The sequence below is a fragment of the Amphiprion ocellaris genome, chromosome 11 (genome assembly GCF_022539595.1).
Source record: "Amphiprion ocellaris isolate individual 3 ecotype Okinawa chromosome 11, ASM2253959v1, whole genome shotgun sequence".
NCBI classification, from domain to species: Eukaryota; Metazoa; Chordata; class Actinopteri; family Pomacentridae; genus Amphiprion; species Amphiprion ocellaris.
In genome coordinates this window covers 1,476,015-1,495,143 of record NC_072776.1, presented here as the reverse complement: position 1 = coordinate 1,495,143, position 19,129 = coordinate 1,476,015, and the positions used below count along the sequence as shown (strand labels likewise).

Genomic DNA, 19,129 nt, shown 5'->3' with positions numbered 1-19,129 from the left:
TCCGTACATATTATATTATGCGACGCCTCAAGTGTTACGGACAGCGAAAATCCCGCATGTCTTTAAGAGGTAGCGCCATCCGCACAGAAGAAAAGCGCAGTCCGGCCTGCGTGGCCTCGCTGCTGCCCTGCTGGGGTGTCTGGGCCTGTTCAGGGGGACACAGATTCACTACGGATTTAAATCAACACCGTAACTGATTGTATACGCCAGAGTTATTCATTAAATATTAAATTGCTTTCAGTTTATATCGTGTGTCAGAATGCATTTTGAAAATATTTTATAAGACCATTTCTTCTGGGTTTTATCCAGACGGGTTTTGCGCACTTATCCTTGAAGTCGGTTTACACTAATGCGTATTCTCGCTGCTTTATACCTACGAATATTTCGCTATGTTCCGCAGTTATCTAAAAATAATCGTGCAGTTCTGTAGCGAATAATATGGCCTCCCAGCTAAAATCCTCCATTTTAAGTGGTGGTGGATAGGACCGCGTTGCTGCAGTCTCTGGTGCACCAGGACATCCGACGACGATAATCCCAAATCAGACTTCCGTATAAAAAAACGCCTCCATTCACTTTGAATTGCAGGCCTTTTGGGATAATATTGCGACTATTTTTAAATCTCTGACTTTCATTTAATTATAGATCCTTTATACAATAACGTGCACAATTAAATAAAAAGCTTTAAAAGCAGACTAATCAAGTGACTTTGGGTGGTTACGCACGTTTGGAATATTTTACGCATCAGATCTTGCTTTATTATATTAAATAAATGCATTTGTGCCACAATTTCTTACTTTAGTGATTATATTTTTAAAAGTGACCGCTGATCTTTCGTGATAGCACTTAAAGGCCTCGTGATATTTTGTCACGCGTGTTGAAACACGCACTTTTTCTCCATTTGGCCTTGTGGGCCTTTTTTTTTTTAAATGGTATTTCAGAATTCTATTTTTTGTGCAGTTCTAATTATAAAACGTGAAATTATGAAGATTTGCAAAGGGGATGTTTTTTGCAAAAATTGTTTTAGACAAATTAATGTACGGATTTCCGTATTCTTTATTTTCTATGGTAAAACGTCTGCATTTTGCAAAGGAAAACAAAAGGTTAACCTGCTTTTTAATATTCAGACGGATTCGCTGGATATAATGTTAAAATGTGTGTGTATTAACATGTTCAACTCAATTGATTATAATCAATTTTATAAATATAATACTTCTATTTTTTCGTAAATGCAGTGATTTAAATGTAAAGGGTGCTGCGTATTTTGAAAATCACTCGCCTCCGCACACCAAAATGTCGGAGTGTTTATATTGACATGTGGCCTGAAATTGCACATTTTGTCTTACAAATGGGCACATTTATTACTGCATTTTTATCTTTTAGAAAGAAAACACATTACCTGCTTTTACATCGTTCGTGCATATTTTAATATTCTGTATAATTGAAAAATAACTACACCCAATGGCACGGGCTTTTTACGCACGGATATTGGTTGCAACCAGATTTTCCACAAAACATTTAAAAAAAAAACTTATGTGGAAAATTCTTAAAATACCAAATAACAGGAGGAGAAATGATGGTTTAATAACAGGAATAATAAAACAGGTACTTTATTATATGACCACTATATTCTCGGAGCCACGGCTTATCAGAATATGAGTGCGCAATCTTATCCAGGGATGTGACTAATTGCGTCTTTTCATTTATTATTTTTGCTATTTTTTCACCACTGAATGGGTAGATGGTGATTTTTAAGTTTAATTTTATAAACTCACCATATTCTCACCTCTGATGTAAAGTGACTGGCCGGGCGCTCCAAGTATTCAGGACGAAAAAGCCTGAAATAAACGCTTACTCCACAGATTTTCTAAATTTTGATTGACTTTCTCTGGCTATATTTAAATTTGCGTGACATGACAATTAAAATATTAATGTGGACTAGTACCTTTTATTCCCATCCTATATTTGCCTGGCAACAGAAAGCTATATATATGTACCAGCGTGCCATGACGTACATCCTGACTTATGGTCAATGCTGACATCACTGATACACTTTGTGGTCTGATCTTGGAGTTTTATTTTTGTTTTCACATTTTTAACCCCTTTCCAAAAAGTGCATCTCTGCTTAGGAGGGAAAAAATTAATGGTTCTTACTCACAATTCATTTTTGCTCTGACCTATTTTAATGATAAAATCCCATTGAGCAAATTTTAGTTGCACGCCAAATTGCAATTTTGATTTTTATACACTTGTCAGTTTTATTTCTATCCAGATGCATAGCGAGATTAAAAAAAAAAAAAAAACAACACTGTGCACTATTAATTAAACAGCCTGCAGTTATGTTTTTTGGGGCTTTTTTTGGACTTAGCAACGCATGACCTGAAATCCATTCTGTGCAGAAAGAATACTTCATTTATCTGATTGTGCAAATGCATCTGTCAGCTGTATATCACGCAGCGAGTGCTCGTTATTTCTCCTCTTGCTGTGTCTGCAGCCTGCTGAATATTTCACACGGGGCCCTGTTATGCAACGTGTGTAACCTTGAAGAGGTTGCAGCATCACTGTGGTGCCGATGCGCTCTGTGGGGAAGAGGCCGTGGATCACACTGTTTTCCTTTCATTACTCACTCGCTCGTGTCCCTAAATAGCTGCCTGATTTGGCCTGATGTCGCACCAAATGGACAAAAACAAACATGGAAGTGACTTCAATTTCTTAGTTTTATTCGTCAAGATAATCTTGGACACGTATAAAAATTGTCATAGTGTTTAGAAAAAGAAGGAATGGATTTCACATTCGTGGCAGATAGTGTGATCGAGCGTCTAACTGCAACCTCCTGAGGATTAAAGGTTGATTCTGTTTGATTCTATGGCTCCACTTGAGGTTACAGCTTGTGCAGAAAAAGCGAGAGAGAGAAAAAATACTTGGTAAACAATGAGGTGTCTTCATGTATTCTCTAGTTGTGCGCATCTCACTTGGAGAATGATTGTGTAGGTGAGATGCCACAGACTGAGTGTTAAAATAACTCACAGCTGCCAATAAAGTGGACGGTGGAGTCAATTAACCTCCCGATGCCTTCCTGACCTGCAACCATCAAACTTGTGCACATGTCAGTCATTTCCCGCAGGTACACACCGGTGTGGCTGAGGAACGGTTCGATCTTGGAGGTCATGTTAGCTGGGAGGCTGTGCGGCAGCAGCAGGGGGAGGAACAGGAGCAGCGACAAACTGAAGAACACTTTCATCCATCTGGGCACCGTCATCCGCGAATCCCCGGTTCTGTAGGCGCCGCTCTCATGGGGGACTGAGATCTTGTCCACTTCTCTGAGCCTCAGTGAATCCCACTTCTTCACATCGAAATTACGCACGAGCGGACCCACGTCCATGTCTTTCCGGGAGGGCAGCGGAGTCTCCTTCAGGAAGCCCAACTTCTCTCGGAACTCCTGCATCTGCTGCAGAAAGCACAGGGGGTCGGAGACGCTCCTGAAGGACTCCGCGATGCTGAGCGCCCGTCTCTGGTCCTCCAGCGCTGCGCTAAGCTTGGCGATCTCCGGGTCGTACGCCTGCATCACCACCAGCTTTAGTGTTTCAAAATCGGACAGGATCTCGCTCTTTTTACATTCGAGGGAGCCGATGAGTTTGTCGAAATAGTCTGCCACCTTCTCTGCGTCTTTGCTCACCGACTGAAGCGCCTTTTTCTTACTGGCTTGCAGTGTCTCCAGGCGGGACAGGATGTCTGCGCTCTGCCAGCTCTCCGCTCCGCTCCGCAGCTCTTCAAACGCCGCCTTCTCCCGCTCATACGCGTCCTCCAGGGAGCTGAATTTGTGCCCTCGGTGGTCATCCGTCGTTGCGCAAAATCCACAAATGAGCTTCAAGTCGGTGGCGCAGAATATATTGAGCGGCTGTCCGCAGTGTTGTTTACAAACAGACATCTTGGGCAGAACCTTGATTCTGCTGAACTTCTCCACTATTCCGCGCAGGGAATAGTTGATCTGCAGGCTGTTTGCGCCGTTGTGAGGGGTCTCTTTGCGGCATGTGGGGCATTTGAAGGGTGTCCTGAAGGCTGGACTTCGGTAGCCCTCTAATAGTCCCTCCAAGCATTTCTTGCAAAAGCTGTGAGAGCACAACAAGACCCGCGGGTCCTCGAAGAGACCGCAGCAGATCGGGCATGTAAGCTCCTCTTCTAGCTGTTCCATTGAGCCCTGCAAACACATCACCCAGCCGTCAAATCGGTGCTTCACTTAAAACACAGCACAAGCAATAAATCAGCACTACATGACACTACGCACCCACACTCAGAGGCAGCAGGGGAAATAAATTATGCAAAAGGATACAGATTATTTTTTGCAGTCATGTTCCAGCTGTGTCTGGAGTATTCCCATCCTGAAAGTGAAACTGACTTGCATCGCTGTGCCCGCGTAAAATGTTGGCACGAGCCCTGCCAGAGGCTCCGGTTGCGCATTTCAGGTTTAAGTAACATCCTGGTTTTTCTCATGTCTTTCTGCTGCCAGTCGACGTTGTAAGAAACTTTAAAGAAGAAAACCCTGCGCCGCAGACTGGATATAAGTCAAATAACTTTACAGATGTCAGCTGTTAAAAAAGCAAACGATTCCCCTCCTTCAGCTTTGTACCGCGGAGCAGCAGACGGTGGGAAGCTGAGCCCTCAAATCAGCCGTCGCCAAAACCAATCCAATGCGACAAATTATCGACAAACAGGGCTTCGCGTTAAGCGTCGCTCCTGTTGGCAAGGTACCGAAGGAGAGCTGTGACAGATTTTTGCAAGCGCATAGTAACATGCAACTACTGGACCAAAAGAATCACTCACCAGCTGCTGAGACGCACAGTGCAACGCAATCATGGCGTTTGTTGCTGTGCAGACTTCGCCCTTTTCCGGGTATGGAGTTAACCGTTTCAGCGGCGCGCAACAAGCTTAAAATGCGCCAAATCTGTCTGTCATTGCGCATGAATATTTCAGAATGCAAAACGCAGTGCGGCGCTTGTGAAATGACTTGATGTTGCGTGCTTTTTGACAGGTTTTTGGAGAGCTTGGGCATGTTTACGCTTCTGTCCTCGCTGGGTAATTTGCGGAGGGTCCCTGGCTGTCGGATGGGGGAGGGGCTGTTGCTATGCAAAACATTACAGCGTGAAAAACTGTCAACTAGGTTTTAGTCCCAGTTTGGCATCGCACGTTTTTTCTTTTCTGTTTTTTTTTTTTTTTTATTACACTGGTGCCACTTCAGTCGCTCGTGTTGCTACTTGTGAATATTTACATCTGTGGTCGGTTTAATGCGTTAAAGGTGAGCCGCGTTTAGCTGGTGTGTATAAATAAAAAAGCTCTAGGCACTGTGTGTAAACAGAAACCGAGGGAAACTTAACTATCAGCAACATTGTGCAGCCCAAATCTCTGCGAGTGCTCTGCGATTATGAATGGGCATCACCGATTCAGGATGTATCCAAACAGTTGTTATCTGCCCCCAAATCCACTTCGCGCTCACTCGGGGTTATGTAACATCGATATCCAATAGTTACTTAGTCACGTGTAGAAATTTTGACCTTGATTTTCTTCCCTTGTTTCCATGCCATCAGGAGCAACTGCCTATCTTAGCCGCTGTGATTGGATACAGTGGGGGAGCAGGGGCTTATGCGGTTCCGACCTTCGCCGCGGGGGGCCGCTGTTGCGTGGGGCGGCGCTGTGACGCTTTGACGCCGGACGCTCTTTGGTGTTTGTTTCCGGATGTTTAGCTTTAGCAGTGCAGAATGGCTGCGATGTTTACGTGTTGTCTAGGCTGCTGCGGGGAGGGAGGAACGGGCCACATCCCCCTCAAAGAGATGCCCACGGTTCAGTTAGACACTCACCACATGGGTAACTGAGTTTAACTTTATTTTTGACCGCTGGTATTTTGACAGTTGATGTCGACTTGACGGTTCGCTACGCCGCTAGCTTTAGCCAGCTAGCCGATAGCTGCTAGTAGTTTGTAGTCACCCACGACGCGAGGTTAAATGTGTTTCTCGTGGCGTGAAGCGGTTGCAGCTGGCTATCCTAACACTTTTAGTTAATATAATTACTATAGAAATATCACTTTACTAAACGTAGTGTGAATTAACGTCAACAACAACCGGTTAAACGCCTTGCTATTGCAACCGTTAGCTTCCAGGATTCATTTGATCTTCAACTTCAGCTTTATTGTCATTCAGCAATGTACATAGTAAACAGTTAAACGAAATGAAGTTTCTCACATCCATTCGCAGTGCAGAAATGAGGGTAATACTATAAAAAGTTAAGAATAAATACAAGGTAAAAATAGATATAAGATAATTAAAAAAGACTAAACTAGATTTAAAAAGCAAAAAACAAAAGCACAAGCATACATCAGACACGATCATACTCGCTACTGGGGTGATAATGGGTGAGCTTAATGTGATGCAGGTTTGGGTATGGAGGTGATGGGTGCAGGTCTACATGTGTTGTAGCCGCAGGGTGTTCAACAGTCTGACTGCCTGTGGGAAGAAGCTACTAAAGAACCTTGATGTGTGGGTTCTGATGCTGCACAGTCTCTTTCCTGATGGAAGGGCAACAAACAGTCCATGTGAGGGTTGGGAGGGGTCCTTCATGATGGAGGTGGTCCTGCCTATACGGCGTTCTTGGTAGATGTCCTGGAGAGCCGGGAGGGAGGCACCGATGATCCTCTCCACCATCCTGACCACACATTGCAGAGATCTGTGATCCACTTCTGTGCAGTTTCCAAACCACGCGGTGAAACAGCCAGTCAGGACGCTTTCCACAGTGGCCCTGTAGAAGGTGGTCAGGTTGGGAGCTGGAAGGCTGGCTCGCTTCAGTCTCCTCAGGATGTGAAGGCGTTGTTGTGCTTTCTTCACTGTGGAGTTGTTGTGGAGAGACCAGCTGAGGTCATCGGTGATGTGCACCCCCAGGGATTTGGTGCTCTCATTCTAAACTTCTCCTCCTGCCACATCAGCAGCATCTAAACGCACTCTAAGTTAAATGAGAACTCGTGTCTAGTGTGTATTTTCCATACAGGTGCTGATAAATGTTTTGAATCTACTCCACGTACCTCACGGACAAGAACTCCCACTGTAAACACTGGGTACAATATGGCTGAAAAGTCTCAGCAGGTTTCCTTCTGCTGGAGGGTTCAAATGTCCGCTGATGTAATGACATGCCGGACTTTGGGTTCCAAGCTAACGATGATGTCAGAATTTATGACACAAGTATTAGAGCTGCATGATATTGGAATAAAACTGACAGTGTGATATTTTGTTTTTCTGCAATACTCAAAAAAATACAGTAATTTTCACCAGATGACTCGAATAACAAATTTTTTGTCAATCAAAGCCCAAAGGGCAACAAGAAAATAACTTAAAACGGGGCAAACACTCAGAAATTTAGAATAATCAATTAATCTCAGTATATTTTTGAACTGTGGGAGGAAACCCACGCATATACAAGGAGAACATAGAGACTCCACGCAGAAAGATCCCGGGAAGGCTGGGATGTGAACCAGGGATCTTCTAGCTGCAAAGCGACAGAGCTAACCACCAGGCCACTGTGCAGCCTGTAAAATATACAATAAAACAATAAAATAAACAGCAATATCTAACATCTAAAAGAAATAAAAGTAATAAAAGCTTCATTATATTCCCCTTGCGCCTTGCATATTACATACAGATCTGGGGTGCAACTTGAGAAAACTAGGGGTGTTATGTTACATAATGCTTGGCAAGTGACCGGATCATGTTTTAACCCTCGTGTTGTCCTGTGGATCAAAATTTACCTGTTTTAAAGTTTGAAAATGTGGGGGAAAAAAAGACTAATCAAATTTCGCTGGATTTTGGTTGATTTTTTTTTTTTTTTTTTTATTAAAGTTATTTTTTTGGCCTTTTTGTCGGCTTTATTAGATAGGCACAGTGAGAGAGACAGGAAACAAGGGAGAAGAGTCGGGGGAAGACATGCAGCAAAGGGCCGCGAGCGGGAATCGAACCCGGGCCACTGCGTTGGGGACCAGCCCTGTACATGGGTCACCCGCTCAACGCGTTGAGCTATACGGGCACCCGGATTTTGGTTGATTTTTATGTGAATGTTCTTAAAGCAAATATTAGAAGTTGTAGCACATTTCAACAACAAGGCGATTCAAAGTGCTTCACAAGGACATTAAAACAGCAGATGAAAACACTGTACTGATATATATGGAATCACTTTAGATATTTTTAAGATTTTTTGGAAGATTTTTACTCATTTTTTTTGAAAATATTTACAAGAATTTTCTTGCCAAATTTGGGGGATTTTTAAAAAAAAAAATCAAACTTTTAAGGGAAACTTTTAAGGAATTATTGGAATTTTCTTCCTAAAGGTTTTGCAAATTTTCAGAAATTTGGGGAATTTTTTTGCTGAATTTTTGGATTTTTATCAGCTAGGGAACAATATTTTTTGGTGCCCGTAAGTGAAGACAACAGGAGGGTTACAAACCGTCTTTGGTAACTGTGTTAATTGGTACAGTGTCTCTGAAGGTGTAAAGTTATTACATCAGTGAAGTTTTTGTGATGTAACTCTGACAAATGCATCCAAAACATTTTCTTCTTTGGATGCCTTTCAAATCTGGCTTTGCTCTGTGTAGGCAAAAGAATTATAGTTAGTGAAGTTTCCTATGTGTCCAGACTTTAGGGACACTGTGTACAGAGCTTTAAATTGGTTTAAATGGTTTGACAGATGAATTGTGTTGCCTCATGTAGTGTTAAAAATGGCATAGAGTATCTGGTTCTCATCACATCTGTTAAGCCTCCATGTAGCTGAAGAATTCCAATACAACTGATGCTGCATTTCGTTTTGCAACCAAACATTTCCTTAACAGTGTTTCTCTCCTGCTCCTTGCTCATTTAACTGTGTACATCTAGAGGCTGCATGTCAACAAACTGTCTCATGTAAATTTGAAAAATAATTTTGTGTATCCAAGAACCCTCAGGTAGACTCATGTACGTTACTCCTGTGAAGTGGAAGTTTAGTTTTTGTGTCAAACAGCACAGGAACAGGATGTGGCATGATGAAATAAAAGTCAATTGAAATAAACAAATGCAGCATGAAGAAATAATGCTCCCTGAAAATAAATATAAGTACAAATTAAAACCTATTTATTTAATTAATTATTAATATTTTAAGTGCCTCGGTCATTTTCTGAGGGTTTGTTTCATGGCTGTATTTATTTCATAGGAAGATTTGTTCACTTATTCATTTATTGAACATTGAAAAAAATACAAAGCAGCATTCCACAGCCCCTTTTCCACCCCTTCAGGAGATAAACTTGAAAACTGTTTTTCCTTGTTTGACTCTGCAGGAGCATCCTTTTGTACTGTGAAGTTTACAGTCCCTCTCTGTTCATTAATCAAACTCCAACAAAATGACATTAAGTTTCTTTCTGTTAAATTCTTTAAATTCTCTCCTTGTCTTAAAGTAGCTTACAAGTAACTACACAGTTGCTTTCTTTAAAATATGCAACCCTAGCCAACCATGTGCTCTAGAAACTGTGATAGGCATTTTATAGACTAAAGAACTCCTTGATTAAAAAAAAAATATATATATATATATGTGTGTGTGTGTGTGTGTGTGTGTGTGTGTGTGTGTACTGCAAAGTTAAACATGTTCTTTCTTGTGTCCTGCAGGCACAGATGTGGTCATTGTGAAGAGCGGACGGAGGATATGTGGAACCGGAGGCTGCCTGGCCAACGCTCCTTTGCACCAGAACAAAAGTTATTTTGAGTTTAAGATTCAGTCCACTGGTAAGCACATAGATTTTTTTAGCCTTCTGCCACCTTGTTTCTCCACCACTGCTGCCTTCTTTCGCTGCCAGATTGCAGTTTTCTGGTGCATTCTTAGTGGGAGTTTAGGACCAACACTGTCTTGTGACTGCGTGCTCATTGATTCAGTGATTAATTTACAAAGGCAGCATTTGAAAGCACAAACTATCTTTTTTTGTTTTTTTTACTTGTTTACAGTCTGCAGCTCCTCTCTAGTCTCAAAACAGGCTTTACAATGCAGCAATCAGTTGCAAATGTGAAAAGCAAATGTATCCCGCATGCAAAATTGTTAACGTTTTGCAAAAACATAAATGCAGTTTAGTCTTAGTGGTTAAAAAATGATTTAAAATATTAAATACTCGAGTGTTGTCCTTTGTGCCCTTTGTGTTTAGGTGTATGGGGAGTCGGTGTGGCCACGCAGAAAGTGAATCTTAACCAAGTGCCTTTGGGCAGAGACACAAACAGCCTAGTCCTGAGGCATGATGGCTCTGTGTACCACAATAACGAGGAGAAGAATCGTCTACCTGCTAACAGCCTTCCTCAGGAGGGTGACATTGTGGTAAGTGGTCAGATCATTTTGCTCTATTACGTATTTACATTTGATGCCCTGATCTGTGAAAGATTTGAGTTGCTTTAACCCTCGTGTCGTCCTGCGGGTCAGATTGACCCGTTTTAAAGTTTGAAAATGTGGAGAAAAAAATATATTTTCACAGTGAAACTCCTGATGTCCACATTTTCAACATTTTTGGGAAGTCTTTGAACATTTTTTGGTGGGAAATAAAGAAATGTTAAAAATGTTTCTTAACATTCAGAAAAAAATCAACCAAAATTCAGCAAATTTCGCTGAATTTTAGTTGATTTTTTTTGTGAATGTTCTTAAAGGGAATATTAGAAGCTTTACTGATATATATAGAATCATTTTAGATATTTTTAGGATTTTTTTTGAAGATTTTTACTTATTTTTTGAAAATATTTACAAGAATTTTCTTGCCAAATTTGGGGGATTTTTTAAAAATGAAACTTTCAGGGGAGATTTTTAAGGAGTTATTGGAATTTTCTTCCTGAAGGTTTTGCAAATTTTCAGAAATTTGGGGATTTTTTTAGCTGGATTTTTTTCAGGCAAGGAAGCAAAATTTTTTGGTGCCCATAAATGAGGACAACAGGAGGGTTAAAAGGCTGAAAACAAAGAACTTTTGCTGTGGTGAGCATAAACACAGGGATGGAAGTGTCTAACTAGACTCTCATAAGCAAATCAGTGTGTTTTTTGTTTGTCTTTTCTGTTTGTTTTCTGACATGGGAGCTGAAGTCAAGAGTTTCTTGCTAAGGAAAGATGCAGCATTTATCATTTCTGAGACCTAGAAATCTATTTTTTTTTACCCCAAATTTTGTATTTATTAAAAACATAACAACCCCTTAAGATGATTCCTGCAGAAACAGTTGGGTTTTTTTCCCCCCAGGCAACTTCCTCATAGCGACAGTTACATTGCAGTGCATGCTCCGATGAGGACTGGGTTGCCTTCTGTTTGTGCCAAAATTTGCGGCATGCACACCAACTTGCTCTTTAGCCTCAGATTGTAAATCAAAACCGACTTGTCATTACTCTGAAATAACATCGATTGAAATTGTTTACAAAGCTGTCTAAGCAGAAAGTCATTTTTAAAATCTGATTTTAATGAGCACAGACTTGGGGTTGGAACAGATGGATTGTTGGAGTGAGCTGATGCAGCGCGGGGCTATTTTAAAACAAATTCAGATCTCTGTCTGCCACTGTCATTATCTGCCAAAAATAGTGTTTGGCACCTGTGTCTGATATAACATGATGAATCTGTCTTTATTTTTTCTCAGACCTCACATACACACAGTCAAAAAAAATTTGTTCTTGCTTTATATCGACTGATGTTTGTTTTCTGACACTGTTTGGTCACGCTGATGAAGAAACTAACACTGCATGCAATTACCTTGATTACTTTGGGTACCCTTTGACTCTCCTGTTGTCCTCATTTACGGGCACCAAAAAATATTGTTTCCTTGACTGAAATAATCCAAAAATTCTACAAAAAAAATTCCCCAATTTCTGAAAATTTGCAAAACCTTCAGGAAGAAAATTCCATTAACTCCTTAAAAATTTCCCCTGAAAGTTTTATTTTTTAAAAAAATCCCCCAAATTTGGCAAGAAAATTCTTGTAAATATTGTCAAAAAATGAGTAAAAATCTTCCAAAAAAAATCCAAAAAATATCTAAAGTGATTCCATATATATCAGTAAAACTTTTAATATTTTCTTTAAGAACATTCACATTAAAATCAACCAAAATCCAGCAAATTTCACTCGATTTTGGTTGATTTTTTTTTTGTGAAAGTTCTTAAACATTTTTAACATTTCTTTTTTCCACCAAAAAATGTTGATAGGTTTCCCAAAAATGTTGAAAATGTGGACATCAGAAGTTTCACTGTGAAAATATTTTTTTCCCCCCACATTTTCAAACTTTACACCGAGTCAATTTTGACCCGCAGGACGACACGAGGCTTAAGTTCTTTAGTAGAATGACGGTATTAGGGTGAGCACTACTAGAGAGAAAAGACATTAATGCAGATGAACTTGTAGTTAATTTAATCACAACACAAGGTATTTTCATTAGGAAACAAATTTTGGTCAGTCACACCCTTGGTTAATAAAACAGTGTCCCAAATTAAAGGATACTTGCCCATTGGGGTGTATTTTTCCTTTGCTGGGTTCTTGTGGAGCTAATTTGTCACTACAAAACTGTTGTGAGTTCATTTTGTGATGTTGCATGATGATGATAAAATCTTAAAAAACAACACAAACAGCAAACTACACTCTCAACAAATACAGCTCTTTGAAGGTGATTTTTAAGATAAATAATATGAACGATGTGATTGGTTGGTAGCTTTTCACCTATTGTTTATTTTAGTCTAACTTTTTGGCCACTGCTATTTGTGTATTTGTCTGTTATTATCATTATTCAACCTATAAAGTACACAGAGTCTCCTTGGTTAATATTGCATTATAGTTAAATTGAAGTTGACCACAGCTGATGACTAATAGCCTGCAGGGTCATGAAGCAGTCTGCAAAAGCCACATGCCCTGTTTTCTGTTCATTTTCTCACTTCTTCCTAGAGCAGGGATCAGGAAAACAGACTCATATTTTCAGCAAACTGGTGTCTATTATACTTGATTTCTCCACTGATTCAGGCTAGTCGCCCACACTTTGAAACTCTTGAAGAAGACAGATTTCCTATTCAATACTACATACAGTCATGGAAAAAAAATATTAGACCACCCTTGTTTTCTTCTATTTCTTGTTCATTTTAATTTCTAGAGTAGCCCCAAACATGACCTGGTTCATTCATCCTGTTCCACCCAGACTGAAACTAACCCAGATGGTCACTGATCCACCCCCATGTTTTACTGTAGGGGCAGACAGTCTGGTTTGTAGCTTCTCCAGGCTTCCTCCTAACCAGTAAGTTGGCTGGAGTGGACATCAACTGAAAACTGGATTCATCCCTGAAGAGAACCTCAGTCCAATCATCAACAGTCCAATCCTTGTGATCCCAGCAAAGAGTAACCAGCTTTCCTCTGCCTTTCCTTGATGAAGGGCTTGTTCCTGCCCTGTGGGACTTCAGACCAGCTTCAAGAAGTCACTTTCCAACTGTCCTTGTCCAACAAGTCCCATTTCTCCACAGTATCCACTCATTTTTAAGGTCCCTGGAGTTCTGAGGACGATTCCTGACAGGAAGAGATGAATGACGGTCATCTGGTGGGTAGAAAGACGTTTCCTGACCAGCTAGCAGTTTGGTAGAACCATGTTGGGTTTGTTTTTTCTTGGTGGAATGAACGTCTGTCTTGGAGATCTTCAGTTTTTTGCTACCTGTCTCTCACTCATGATGGCTGCCTTTGTGGCTTCACATAATTCTTTAGTTTTAGGTGTTATGTGAGAGCTGACAACTTCTGAGTTGTGCTACGGCTTGAATGTCAGCAGGAAACCACTCTAGGCCTTTGGATGTGCTGCTGAAGACATGAAATGTCCTCTTATAGACCCTGGAATACAATGAAGCTGAAGCAGGTCAGATAGGACAGAAAGTATTATGGAATCAGCTGCATTTAAAGTCCTGTTCATTGTATTCTTCAGGTAATAGACCTTTAGTGGTACCAGGCATTAAAATGAACAGAAATGGAAGAAAACAAGGGCAGTCTGATCATTTGCTCCATGACTGTATATTTAATTTTGCCTTACTGAGCTCACTGATGTGTCCTTTACAAAATCCTTGATATGAAAATTGAAAAGTAACAACATTTGTGATCCACCAGAAAATGTTTTGTTGTGTTTTTATGTCCCATTTTGTGTCACGCTCATTTAAAGCTTAGGCAGAAGTGTCAAATAGTCCTAATTATGCCTTGATAATTAAAGTTCAAGCTATCACAGTCCAGTAAGCGAAGAAAAACAAAGGCTACTGTAGGATTCAAACTTGTTTTATGTTTCTGTGTAACTGGGATGAAACCTTGCCCAGACTTTATCTACTGTTCTTTTAAGATCACAAACTTTCTCAAAATGTTTGTTTTTGATAATTAAACATGTTCTTCATGTGTTCCTCAGTGTGTTTACGTGTGTGTTTTTGTTCCTCAGGGCATCACGTATGACCACGTGGAGCTGAATTTATATCTGAATGGAAAGAACATGCATTGTCCTGCCTCAGGAATCCGAGGCACTGTATACCCTGTTGTTTATGGTGAGTTTATTTGTCTTTTTCATGTGCTGACCACTTTACCAAGGTTTCTCAATCTAGGCTTTATTTTTGCCTAGTTTACTTATAAGGTGATTATGTACATATGCCATCATAATTTCATACCACTAGAGGGCTGTATTTGTACATTTTTACAAAAGATTGATCTTTCAGGCTGAGTTCTACTTAAAATTACTTTTCTTTGAATATTTTACCACTCCACACATACAAGAATCAAAGAATGATTGATGTGAGCTAATCAAAACACAACCTTGAGCATAAAAAGGGACAGTCTTGCCACAGAGAATCAACTCATGCAGGTTTTATTCTGGTGAGAAGCTACAGCAGATGATTTCAATAGCTGGCCTCTCGTCTCCATTTCAAGTCGAGCTAGTCAGTGAAATCAGCTGGTATTTTTATTCTGGAATAAAGTACATGCAGGGTGTTGGTTCTTAGTGGCAGCTTTGCCTCTTGGCCTTCTATAGTAGCACCAATAAAGAAAAACTGTGATTAGGTAATTCATTTCTCAGCCAACTAAATAGTTTGAAAGCACATGTGGTATTTCTGAGCGAGAAAATATTTCCGTGTGATCAAAGAATCACCATGGAAAGTGTCATAAATGTCATTGTCATTCAACATTTGGCCTTTTTACTATTTAAGAATTTACAGAAATTGCACTAATTTCTGTAAGAACCCCATTTTAACTAAATGTTGCTGTTTTAAACATGCATTATTCAATACCACTCATAGCATGGAGTGTAGATTCTTAACCCTACTGTTGTCTTCACTTATGGGCACCCTAAAAATATTGTTTCTTTGTCTGAAAAAAAATATGAAAATTCAGCCAAAAAATTCCCCAAATTTCTGAAAATTTGCAAAACCTTCAGGAAGAAAATTCAAGTAATTCCTTAAAAGTTTCCCTTAAAAGTTTGATTTTTAAAAAATCCCCCAAATTTGACAAGAAAATTCTTGTTAATTTTTTTTTTTTAAATGAGGAAAAATCTTTCAAAAAAAATCTTTAAAATATCTAAAGTGATTCCACATATATCAGTAAAACTTCTAATATTTTCTTTAAGAACATTCACATAAAAATCAACCAAAATCCAGCGAAATTTGCTGGATTTTGGTTGATTTTTTTTGTAAATGTTTTTAAACATTTTTAACATTTCTTTTTTCCACCAAAAAATGTTCAAAGATTTCCCCAAAATTTTGAAAATGTGGACATCAGAAGTTTCAGTGTGAAAATATTTTTTTTCCCCCCACATTTTCAAACTTTAAACCGGATCAATTTTGACCCACAGGACGACACAAGGGTTAACTTTCTTCGATCTCAATACTAATATACTCATATTAATCATCTACCCATTTCCAAATTCAGAAGTTTTCACCTAATACGTTGGTGTAAAGTGCCGCAGTAGCATTGCCATTCCTCTTTCGAAGTGTGGAACATACAGGGTTAGTAGCTAATGTATCACTCAATGACTTGTTCTTGAGACAATTGTGCAACTAAAATCCACAAACTTTACCTCTGCTGCCGCCACACCTTAGGCTGGTAACAGTGTCTTGAGTGTGTGCCGCTGGTTCTCCAGTTGAGCAGCAATTTGCATCATGAGTCAGTCTCTAAGCCGAGCAGGTATTCCAGGCCACAGCTGAGAAAAACGGGAGATATATTAGTGCTGAAACTACTGATCTGTTTAGCAATTTGTTGCTTGCTATGACATTTATCGCCACCTATTTCCATATTTGATTCATCGGTTTGAGGAACTTTTTAGAAAAATAAGTCAAAGTTATCTGATTCCAGCTTCTTAAATGTGAATATTTCTTGATTTCTTTCCTTCTCTGTGACAGTAAACTTGAATATTTTGGGGTTTTGGACCAAACTAATCAACTATTTTGATATTTGATCGTTATTTTTTTTAAGAAATAAGTCAACGCTGTCTGATTCCAGCTTCTTAAATACAAATATTTTCTGGTTTGTTTCCTCTTCTGATAGTAAACTGCATATTTCTTGACTATTCAAGAAAATATTGGCAATGAAAATTTTCTGTTGCAACCTTAATGACAATGCATTTACAGCTATTAAACATACAGGGGTTGTTTCCAAATTAAAGCTCCTGAAATGCAGTCGGTTTCTTCTGGCCGTGTTCCAGCAGTTTGAGTTATGTCGTGTGGGAGCGACACAGCAATATTTCAGTCCAATAACTGGTAGCAGTGGTTTGGTCATGTTGCCAAAAACCTAAGAATGTTTTCTCCTGAACAGTAATTTTTATTGCTGCCAATTCAGTATTCAGAGCATTTTAAGATACAGAAAAATTCTTGCAATTTTCGAAAAAACTATAACGTAAACAAAAGCCAGGTATTAAGAGGTTAACACATCTACTTGATTGTACCTTTTTGTCGTTCCAGTGGATGACAGTGCCATCTTAGACTGCCAGTTCAGTGACTTCTACCACACAGCTCCACAAGGGTTTGAGAAGATCCTCTTCGAACAGCAAATCTTCTAAAAGGAGCCTCTCTTCATGTTGTTGCCCTCCTCTATATCTCATAGCAAACCTCTGTGTCACTGCAGTTTGACCTTGATTTGATATTATCATTACGTGTTTCTGTAATGCATCTTGTTTCCTTTGTCCCGATCACTCTGTCTGTCTACTGCTGCTCTGGATCGACGTTGGAACACCCTTGGAGATAACTGGGGGTTTCCAGCGTTTGCTATGATGGGCTGTTACTGTGCGCTAGAGGAAACCTGTAGAATCATCACCTTGTGTCAGTGGTTATCAAACTGTACAAACTGAAACGCTTTCAGTTGCTGCTTACATTCACAATCTGTGTGTAGAAACCTCACTTGGGCATGTGGTGGTGAAATGTTCCCACTTTTCAGGATCAGAAGCCATGTTTTATTGACATTGCTTTATGTTTTTGAACCTCCTCCTTGCCGTACTGACGTCTCAGCTTACGCCCTATATTTATTTGTATTTATTTGAGTTCCAGATCAAAGTGACACGAATCTCTTTTCTTTGGGCCAGCAGTAGTTTGACTAAAGGGTTGGCTGTCAACACTAACACATCAGTCAACACTATCCCATTTACTCCTGCCTTGCCTTCTTCTATTACCATACAAATAACTGAAAAGGGGGGACATTGCCACAATTATTTTGACATTCATTATCAATTTGAGTTGATGCAGAGATGGATTAAAACACCGGTACACCTGTGCACATTCCAGGAGGACAGGCTGCTTTTTTACTGAGGTATGCTGAAGGTGATGGTGCTGGGAACCGTTTTACAAAGTGAAATGTCTCCTAAATATCCGACACTGTCTGTATATTTACAAAATCACTTCTCTGAACTCACCCACGTTTTTTTTTTTTTTGTCCTGAAATCTTGCAGTGTATTTATTCTAATATCAGAATATTACCAGAGCCGGTGCTGGTTGTCTCTGATTAGAGATATATATCTGAAAATGTCAATCTGTTGTGTTGTATTGGCATTGCATATCCGCTGCTGAAGTGTGACAGTTAAAATATTTCAAAAATGCTTGTCTTTGTTTGCACTAATGTTACTGTACAAATCCAAATATTGTTGATTGATTAAACTTTTTGTCTCTGGAGGCATCAAACATTGACTCTTATGTGTTTATTAGATTTTTTGATGATCATTATCTTCACTGTTATGCGCACAAATGAGAATTTCACAGTATCTGGATCAATATATAATTACAGGACTTTTTGTACCATAGTTGACATTTTTGCTGTTTTCAGGCCTAAAATCAACCTGACCGCCTATAACCAAACACCACATGGCATTTTAGAGAAAGATTCTTCTAAATATTAGATATACAACTGATTTCTACAGATATTGTAGTAAACCTGTTGACTACTTTATATTAAATAAGTCAGAAAGCCTTGGAGTCTGGCCAGTCTTTACTTCAGGAGGAAATGACATCATGTGGAGCAGGTCATGTGATCTGGAATTAACACACTTCCTGGAGAGGTGTTTTTGTAATGGGAAACTTAGTGGAAAGTGATTTCTCAGACACAGATACAATTTGTTATTTTCTATATAAAACTTGATATATTGCCAAAACAGAAATAACTGTCATGATTATGTCAACTTAATAAAAGAACACAATCCAAACTATTTCTGAATCAGCTCATTTTATTATTGTTTAGCTCATTAGAAGGTGGTTGGTATTAAATTCAGACAGTTATTTAGTTGACATTTTAGTGATATCCAGTCATTTTTTATTAATAAATGATTGTTTCCATAATAAATAATTATGGAATTTGTAAAGACATGATCATAATGAACATAAAAACATTAGTTTGTTTTACTTTTTAATCAAAATGTATGCAGATACATCCCATGGACTTCAAAAGTCCCTAGATTATATATCGACTGATAATTTTTGAGTCATTTTGGACAATTTTCTTGTCAATTTCAACAAATTCTATGTCAGCTTGGATCTTTTCTTGCCATTCTGGATCATTTTTGTGTCTTTGGGACAAATTTCATGTCATTCTGGACCAATTTTCTGCAATTATGGACATTTTTGAGTCCTTTTGGACAATTTTTGAGTTATTTTTGACAGGTTT

At 39.3% G+C, this 19,129-nt stretch overlaps 2 protein-coding genes across 3 annotated transcripts; one reads left to right on the top strand and one right to left on the bottom strand.

Moving 5' to 3' along the window:
* Window positions 1-2,696: 2,696 nt before the first annotated feature.
* Window positions 2,697-5,064, bottom strand: trim13 (tripartite motif containing 13). Of its 2 annotated transcripts, none has more exons than XM_023274929.3 (2): window positions 4,819-5,064; window positions 2,697-4,195 (listed from the first exon to the last, which is right to left on the bottom strand). In XM_023274929.3, the coding sequence occupies exons 1-2, from the start codon at window positions 4,849-4,851 to the stop codon at window positions 3,011-3,013; spliced, it is 1,218 nt and encodes a 405-aa protein (XP_023130697.2). In that variant the 5' UTR covers window positions 4,852-5,064; the 3' UTR covers window positions 2,697-3,010. The 2 variants fall into 2 exon arrangements, with proteins under 2 accessions (XP_023130697.2, XP_023130705.2); XM_023274937.3 differs by lacking the exon at window positions 4,819-5,064 and adding an exon at window positions 4,283-4,808.
* A 633-nt stretch (window positions 5,065-5,697) lies between these two features.
* Window positions 5,698-18,159, top strand: spryd7b (SPRY domain containing 7b). The gene is made up of 5 exons (XM_023274951.3): window positions 5,698-5,856; window positions 9,663-9,779; window positions 10,190-10,356; window positions 14,442-14,544; window positions 16,945-18,159. The coding sequence occupies exons 1-5, from the start codon at window positions 5,751-5,753 to the stop codon at window positions 17,040-17,042; spliced, it is 591 nt and encodes a 196-aa protein (XP_023130719.1). The 5' UTR covers window positions 5,698-5,750; the 3' UTR covers window positions 17,043-18,159.
* The last annotated feature ends 970 nt before the right edge of the window (window positions 18,160-19,129 follow it).

Coding starts and splice junctions, on each gene's coding strand:
- trim13 (XM_023274929.3), bottom strand. CDS start 4,851: ATGATTGCGTTGCACTGTGCGTCTCAGCAGCTG. Junction 4,196..4,818: donor ACTGTGCGTCTCAGCAGCTG/GTGAGTGATTCT, acceptor ATGTGTTTGCAG/GGCTCAATGGAACAGCTAGA.
- spryd7b (XM_023274951.3), top strand. CDS start 5,751: ATGGCTGCGATGTTTACGTGTTGTCTAGGCTGCTGCGGGGAGGGAGGA. Junction 5,857..9,662: donor GTTAGACACTCACCACATGG/GTAACTGAGTTT, acceptor TGTGTCCTGCAG/GCACAGATGTGGTCATTGTG. Junction 14,545..16,944: donor TGTATACCCTGTTGTTTATG/GTGAGTTTATTT, acceptor TTGTCGTTCCAG/TGGATGACAGTGCCATCTTA.